The 8237-nt window shown below is 38.3% G+C and overlaps 1 protein-coding gene across 4 annotated transcripts; it reads right to left on the bottom strand.

Annotated features, from left to right (window-relative positions):
* Nucleotides 1–1010: 1010 nt before the first annotated feature.
* Nucleotides 1011–8001, bottom strand: LOC103130675 (serine/arginine-rich splicing factor 11). 4 transcript variants are annotated; one of them, XM_007542138.2, is made up of 12 exons: nt 7660–8001; nt 6343–6476; nt 3902–4011; nt 3726–3815; nt 3595–3641; nt 3377–3510; nt 3063–3144; nt 2862–2975; nt 2670–2759; nt 2515–2586; nt 2263–2440; nt 1011–2100 (listed from the first exon to the last, which is right to left on the bottom strand). In XM_007542138.2, exons 1-12 carry the CDS (start codon nt 7779–7781, stop codon nt 1897–1899), a joined length of 1377 nt encoding a protein of 458 aa, XP_007542200.1. In that variant the 5' UTR covers nt 7782–8001; the 3' UTR covers nt 1011–1896. The 4 variants fall into 4 exon arrangements, with proteins under 4 accessions (XP_007542200.1, XP_007542208.1, XP_016521102.1 ...); XM_007542146.2 differs by lacking the exon at nt 7660–8001 and having other exon boundaries at nt 4304–7653; XM_016665616.1 differs by lacking the exon at nt 7660–8001 and having other exon boundaries at nt 3902–5034; nt 6343–7653.
* Nucleotides 8002–8237: the final 236 nt, after the last annotated feature.

Genomic DNA, 8237 nt, shown 5'->3' with positions numbered 1-8237 from the left:
TAAAAATATTTTTAATTATGTCATTTTTAATAATCTGGTTTTATTGCTAGAGGTAAGAGTTTTTCTTGTTTCCTTGGAAAATATGTACTATAGATGTGCATATTTCCTATAAAGAATATATTTAAGTTTTAGATTTTACCTGAAGTGTATTTGAATCCTTGTTTCTTTGCACATGTTGATCCTTCAGATCATCAAATGCATTTTTGATAACAAAAATGCCTTGTGGTAATCCAAAAAACAGTATTCTGAGGATTATTTATTATGTGAAAAATGTTTATTAACCTGGCCTTATAGCACATTTCAACAAAGTGAACAAACAAAAGAAAAACAAGACTGGCAGCATAGCAAATAAATTAAACAAAGGCAATTGTAAATAAACGGGTTTAGCCTTGATTTAAAGCAACTCAAGTGTTTCAGTAGCAGTTTTCTAGGAGTTTGTTCCAGAGTAAAGAAGCATCGAGCCTGAATGCTGCTTTCTCTGAGCTACATTGTTTGTATTCCTTATTTCTATTTAAGGTAGAACAATTAACAGATGAACATCTTTATGATTCTGAAGATCTTTAGAATTATACTGTCCGGTGAGACGAAAGTGGAACTTTTTTGGAAGTATATCCTGAATCATTATGCTAAATTGTTTCCTTGTATCGTCAGCAGGTTTTGCAAAGGTCTAGTCAGCCATTACTGTCCAAAATATTTCGGGTTGTCACAGATAAGTTAGTAGATTCAGATAGTTTTCCCCTTTCTTCATTAATTATTTGGAAAATGGCTTTTTGTTTCAACTCTGGTTTGATGATCTCAAATATCAAAGTATTATAATGTACCGGTAATTAATTTTGTATCATGATCGGCTAAGTAAGGGTAAAGCAACTTGATTTGGTGCAGAACACAAAAAATGACCAAGCAATATTAAGTACAGTAGTTTTCTGATGGCAGGTTGGATTAAAGCTGAGCACACCTGAGTCCTCTTGTAATAACAGACGTCTGCATGGGTCAGTAATTCAGCAACACAATTATTTAGACAGTGCTTTTATTTAAAACCCAAGTTTTCATTGTTCCATGACATTCCTTTGTACAGTAAAGTTTTGCTAGTGTGTTTGTGCCTCTTGACCTGATTCAACATGTACATTTAACAGACATTTCATCCCGACTTCAGCTGCTCCAATCCCAAATTTTTTTCTGTGAGAATTTATATCAACTCTACAGCAAAAATCCCAACATAGTCCATATGTCCCATAATGTCCACTGTTTCTACTAAAAAGTAGAAACAGTGGACATTATGCTGCAGCAACAGCTAAATTGTGTTAGTCAGCTGCAGTAAATCAAAAGTACACTTCCAGAAATAACATAATAGACTCAAAATGTTTATATATTATTAAATCAATTATTACTGCTCTGCCTCAAGTAGAGTTGAAGCCACTTTGTTTTGTAATTGTTAAACAATGTATTGGAGCCAGTTTACACACATCTATATTTCTGGTTAACAGCTTCATTACAGTGCATTAAAGTTAACCTTAACTTTCCCACAGTCTATAGAAACATGGTGCTGGTTGATAAATGACAACAAGGAAAAGATTTTTAAATCAAGACAAGTGAGGTGGGGGAAAAAAAAATACTGAAAATGTTCAATGTTCAGTTTTCAGGAAAACTACACAGCATTAAAAACATGATCTCTAAACAAATGGCACAAATCATAGTTTAAAAACCATATTTCATGTCATTTGTATCCTGATCTCCTGATCTCTTATTATCTTTACAAAAATGATCAGATCTAGGCCCTCTGTCCACAAGGACTTTGCTGTTAAGATAAAAACCTGCTAACAGTGATGAGGCACAGACATGATGAGGCCCAGATTAGGAATATGAACAGAATTCAGTAGATGGTGGCACAGAAAGTTCTTAGTCGCTCATCTCCATGTCCTCCTGATGGCGATCGTCTCCGTTTAGTTTGGACCTTTTGGACGTTTGACGCTCGTCTCGCTCCACCTCCTCCTGATCTTTGGGAGATGACACAGAATCCGATTCGCTCCTCCTCTCATCTTCCTCCTCTCCTGCTTTATCGCTGTCGTAGCCTTGCTCCTCTTCATCGTAGTCCCGTGTAACCTGAAACACCAGAGTATCCTATCACTCAACAAACATGGGAGGTTTTGTTTGCATATGAAAGCACAGATGAAGCTAAGTAGCTCCAACATCTACAGCACAGCTTTCAGTCTGGGGTATTTTAAGATCAGGGCTACATGTGAGAATTTGTTTCTGGTCACATACTTTTACGTCTCCTTTCTCGCTGTCGGATTTGCGGTCTCGCTCTCGTTCCTTGTCTTTGTTCTTCTTTTTCTTGCTGTTGGAGCGTTCTCGTTCATCTCTGGTGTGGTTCCGCTCTTCCCTCCTGTCCCTATCGCGGTTCTTATCGCGGTCCTTGTCCTTCTTCTTTTCCTTCTTGTGGCTGTTAAAGTAACACATCCAGCCTGTCAGTCGGCTCGTTTCGATTAGTTATACAGGAAAGACATGAAAACTCACCGGCCGGAGGACGGAGACGTGGAAGGCCGTTTCCTTGGGGACCGGGAAGCAGTGCGACTTCGCCTGCGCCTCCTAAAAGCCAAGCAGGGTTGGACTATAGATGAATCACGCAAGATGACGCCTGTCGTTCCTTTTAGCAACACACAGCAACTCACCGACTGATGCTGCAAGACCTCCTGCTACTGCTGTAGCTTTTAGGAGGCGTCTTGGATTTTTTCTTGGACTTTTCTTCTTTTCTCCTGTCCCTGTTAAAGAAATAAAACATCTAAAAGTGCCTCGGTGCTAGCAGACATGGGTTTTGTCATGACAACAGCAATAACCCAGTAAGACTTCAGAGAGCTGTGGACCTGGATCTGCTGCGACGGCTTCTGTCCCGAGAGCGAGTCCTCTTCCTCCTCGGGCTCTTGGATCGCCTCCGGCTCCTTGAATGGGAACTTCGCCTAGATCTGCTGTTTGAACGTCTGTGTAAAATATATATGGGTATGTATTTTAAGTAATTTGAAACTGTTGTTAGTGAAAAGCTAATTTTACCTGATTGTTTTCTTTACCTGTGTTTTGACCGAGACCTCGAGCGTTTGCGGCGCGACCTTGAAGGAGATCGGGAATGTTTGCGCTTGTCATCTTTCTTACCTGCAGGCATTGAGGAGACAAAATAAATTGAGCAGTGCCAATCTAGAACCTAAAAATCAACTGAATTTTTTTCCCCCATTAGGTATTAACCATAATCACTAAAAGAACAAAATAAACCCCTCAAGTATTCTCAGTGTCTGTAATGAATCTATGTGAGTTTCCTTCTTTTGAATGAATTTCTAAAGTGTTACAATGTGGTTTAAAGGTTTAGAGCACTAAAAGCTGAACTCACTTCCAGGTTCGATGGCAGCAGAAATCAGAGACTGGGCCTCTCGGACTCTCTTCATCGCCTCTTCAATCTCCTTGTTAGAGGAATCTGGCTTCAGACCCGGGGCCAGGTTTAATCCGGCTGCCAGTGGGTTCAGTCTGCAAAAAACATTCTTTACATTTAAAAAATATATATATATGACAACAGTGACACTGCAAATTTCGAAAATAGTAGTTTCTTACTTTGGATCAATAGACTGCATAAGCTTGAGGAAGTCCGCAGAAAAAGCCTGAGAAAGAAATGAGAGAGATGATACGCAAGTAAAAGAATTTAAACTTTCCATGTTGGGACTGTAACTGTAGCAGATTCTTACTTGGGGACTCATGTTGGGCCCCACAATTCCCATAGCAGCTATTTGGTCCATGCTGGGAGCCCCAAGACCTCCGAACGGGGTTGCTCCTATCTGCAGTGTCGAACATTCGCACACTTAACAAACAGCAGTCTTAATAACAATAATAATCATAATGCAAAGGTGACGTGAAGACTGACCGAGGCCAGAGGGTTGGGTGTTGGAAGAAGACCTCCTCCTGGCATCATTCCTGCTACAGCGTTGGCTGGAGCCAGAAGCGACATCGCTTTAGATTCATCAGGAATGACTCCTGAAGAAAAAAATGAAAGGATCTCAGTTCCATGTTCGGGGAGGGGAAAAAAAACGTCAGCAACACTAAGACAAGACTTTCAGACAAGCCACCTCGGTTTAACTACAGTGAAGTTAAAAACATGAAAAATAAAAATCCGCTTTTTGTCTTGTCTGTAAATCTTGATACCTGACTTTTTTTTTTGTTTGTTTTGTTTTTTGTGAAAGTGTAATTGTGGGATTAGTAGCTATGAGATTAAAAAAAATAATAATCACAATACACACTGTGATCAACACTGCCAAGATTTTATCACCTGTACTTGTTTTTTAAGTCATGAACCAAACGTTAGCAAGCACAGCCAGTTGTCCCGCGGGATGTGCTCTCAAATTTCATTATGAACAAGCGACTCGCGCCGGCTGCTTCGCTATAAAGCACACAAAAACATTGAGATACAAAACAAAAAAACAAAAAAAAAAAAAACAAAGTTCATGATTTAGATGTGGAGACAAAGATACATTTCAACATCACTTACCATAACTTCTATTAAAAATACTCAGTTGTACCTTTACCCGCCTCTTCCTTACATTAGCATTAAAAGAAAAACAAACGTGGCAACCACATTTCTGTAATGCTACATTTAAGTATGTTGCGCAAAATGCTACACAAACATAATATGTGCTAAACAGTCAAGGTTTAAAGCCAGCAATAATGAGAAAATGACATGAAAGATTAAGTCCAAAGCTGAAGAGAACCAAACAGTAAAATCAAAGAAAAAAATCTTATCAGATGATCATCCATGGCTGTGTAATCTGGAAACAGGCTAATTTTAATCATAAAATATTTCCTTTTTAAAAAAAAAAAAAAAAGAGAGAGAGAGAAAGGGAGAGAAAAAGGGAGGGAGGCAGGGAGAGACATCTGATTTCACACACACTCATTCACACAGACAGACTCTTGAGAAACGGGGTAAGGCTGCGGAGGACAAAACTGTTGGTGGCATTTTCAGCAGGGCCTGGAATATAGGGTTGGCTGAACCAGGAAAAACAACTGTAAAACACAACAACAAAAGAAACACCACTGTTAAACGTTAGAGTGACTCAACTCCATCAGAGCTGTATGTATGGAGAGGGACAGTTTCCAAAAGGCATTTTAACAGCTACATCAAGCAAAGCTTTAGGACTAAGAACACCATTTTATTACCAAATGCAGCACATATGCGTATAATAAATATGAATACCATAGTTACTTTAGCCGCCAGCATGCACACCTGACTGGTCCACTTATCATTTGATCTTGATGTCCCATATATCTTTTCTCTAAATGTGACTGATTTAAAACCTCGAAGCAACAGATCTAGAACCAGTGTTTATCATTTTCTATAAATGTTGTTTTGCAGAGTAATTTAGGCTAAAGTAAAATAAATTGTGAAAGTTCATCCAACAACAATTTGTATATCTATCTAATTTCCTGAGACCAATTAGGTCCTTTTTGAGTTGTTGGACCCAATTAAATGTTTTGTTTTTTTGTGTGTGTGTGCTTTTAGCCTTTTAAGTCATAGCCGTATTTCCTTCACCTTAAGTGTCTAACCTGAAAGTTTATGTTAAAATTGTAAAAATTAAATCTCGAAATATGTCAAATTTAATAAATCTTATTTTTTTTCTAATGTGAATACTTTGAAAATATCCGCATAAAACATAGATAAATCTACCTGTCAGTTAAATAATTTTGTTTGAGCTGCATCATATTTGATCTCTAGATTTATCAGTATGACGTCGTCCACAGTGTTAATGATCATCGTCTATTGTGACTCAAGGATGCTGCATTTTCTTGACGGTGACGGATATTTTATTCTACCTGGTTTATCCCTCACTTCTGCATGCCTACTTATCAACATAGCTCGTTATCTGCAAAACAAGGACATTCACTTGAGGAATAACTCTGCACAGCTATCTTTTAAGAAAGGATGCCTTGAACAGAAAGAAAAAAAAAAGTCAAGTTAATATTTTACTGCAGGGCAAGAAACCGGAGGGGCTTGTGAATCTGGTACCATTATTTTTTTTTTCTAACCGCCTGACGGCAGCAGAGGACCACTTTCAGTCTGCATGGATGGGGCTCTCTGCAAATGACTTGTCCACTATGAAAACCACAACACAAATAACAGAGAGAGAAGTTTACAGCTGGTTGTAAGACAGAGACACAAATGTACATTTCCCTTAAAAAAAACTTTGAAAAATATATTTTAAAAAAGCTAGATAATGGTTCAGGTTCAGCTAATTCTACCCAGTATACCTTTAACCTGTGATATACAGTCAGAGACAGAAATGTGAACGGCAAAGGGACAGACTGGACACCCACCTTCAGCAAAAGGAACCACAATCAAGGCCCTGTCCACGAAGACGGTGTTCGTCAGATGCTGGGACACTCCGACAGACTCAGGCTCATTGAATTTTACAAAACAGACACGGGAAGTCACAGGCAAGGGAGAGTCACTGGAAGAAAATACAGACGTGTTGTGCAAAGAATACAAAAATCAGAGAATCAACAAGCCCTTTTCCACCTTGCTGCCAGGAAAATTGGATCATAACGGATTTCTGCAACAGCGTCCAAAGTAATCCAGTTTTACTATTTCCATTACATTTATCCAACTGTGACTTTTAGAAAAGAATATCCGTTTAATCACTAATGCATTTTATTTGTTCACCTCTCCTAAGGGAATCTATACACTTTTGTATGTAGAGCTGCTGCAAGTTGCTGTCATAGCTAAGAACATTAACTACTGTAATGCATAAATGTCTAGATTTTTAGTCAACACAAATTTATTTTTTCTTCATTGTTTATTTTTAAAAAGCAAAAGTATAGAGCGTTTTCCTTCCAACCACTTTATGTCTTTACTGCCATTTGCAACAACATTCGTCTATACGTTTGTATGTTTGTATACGTTTGTAATGTTTTTGCAACATTTTCAAAACGCAAAAGTTATTTTTAATCAACTTCAGTGTGGTCCACACAAGAAACCCATTATGAGCCCAGCCAGACGAAATAATCATAGTGAAATCTATATGAGGTATAGGTTAGTCTAATGTAAAGAAAAGAAAAATTGCAGATTACAATCTTATTACTTTATACCCAAAGACAAAATACAACACCTAATCTTCTGCAGGCACCAGATGCATTTACACTGGACCCAATAAGAAAAACAACAAGATGCAGCACATATTTTAAGTTGTTTATTATTTCCTTCTTACTTATTACAACTCTACCAATTTTATTCTGAAACTTTTCATAACAGGAAAAGCACCAGTTGCTTTACTTTTACAAATCAATAAAACCCCTGAAAACCTCTCGGAAGGTTTTATTTAATTATTACAAATAGTTGGGTAAAAAAACCACTACATTCTATAATAATGTATTACTACAGCAGTAAAAGCAAAGACAGTTATTTGTTTAGTTGGCCTCATAATTACGGTCTGAAGAGAATCTGAAATTCAAACAATGTTCTTGGGGAAAAAAACAACAACAACAAAACCACTGAGGATTTCCATGGATGAACTGACGGGGAGGCGGTAAAATATTAGCATTAGCATACAGCTAGGCCTCTGGTGATGCCAAAGGCCTCAGCTGCCAGAGACAAGCTAACGCAGACTAAGCAGGGCTTTATTTCTGAATACTCACTCAGGTGGAAACAGCTTGAGCTCCTCTATGGTTCCGAGAAACCCAAACAGAATCCTCATTTGCTCGGACGTTGTGCTCGGGGAGACGTTTGTCACCTGGATGACGTGAGTGCTGGAGCTCATTTTCACACGCGCTAATTAAGCTAGCCAGCCCTATGCTAGTGCACTAAAGTTAAAATTAAGCAAATACTAAAGCTTTAGAGTTTAAAAAGCAGCAGGCCTCTATGAAACCGGAGCATGTCTTCTGTAGGTATAAAAATGTGGATGCTTTCAGCGGACAGAGCAACTGTGCTGCTGACCAGACTTGCGATGCCCTGGTGCTGCTTTCAGGGAGAGTTTGTCACGATCCCAGTATGCATAAACGTAATACATATGAAACTAGATGGATGGATGGATGGATGGATGGATGGATGGATGGATGGATGGATTTTGGAAAGAAACTTGACATAAAACCTGTAGTGCATGTTTACACTACTTGCATTACTTCTTCTTCTTCTTCTTCTTCTTCTTCTGGTGTTGAGGGTGAAAAATATTCAAAGTATCTTTTAACCTAGATAAAAAGTATTTTCCTCATAATTA

Source organism: Poecilia formosa, unplaced genomic scaffold (assembly GCF_000485575.1).
Source record: "Poecilia formosa unplaced genomic scaffold, Poecilia_formosa-5.1.2 Scaffold10, whole genome shotgun sequence".
Lineage (NCBI taxonomy): Eukaryota > Metazoa > Chordata > Actinopteri > Cyprinodontiformes > Poeciliidae > Poecilia > Poecilia formosa.
This window is presented reverse-complemented; position numbering and strand designations above follow the sequence as displayed.

Coding starts and splice junctions, on each gene's coding strand:
- LOC103130675 (XM_007542138.2), bottom strand. CDS start 7,781: ATGAGCTCCAGCACTCACGTCATCCAGGTGACAAACGTCTCCCCGAGC. Junction 4,012..6,342: donor TGTGGTTCCTTTTGCTGAAG/GTGGGTGTCCAG, acceptor TTTTTTCTTCAG/GAGTCATTCCTGATGAATCT. Junction 3,816..3,901: donor CACCCAACCCTCTGGCCTCG/GTCAGTCTTCAC, acceptor TCGACACTGCAG/ATAGGAGCAACCCCGTTCGG.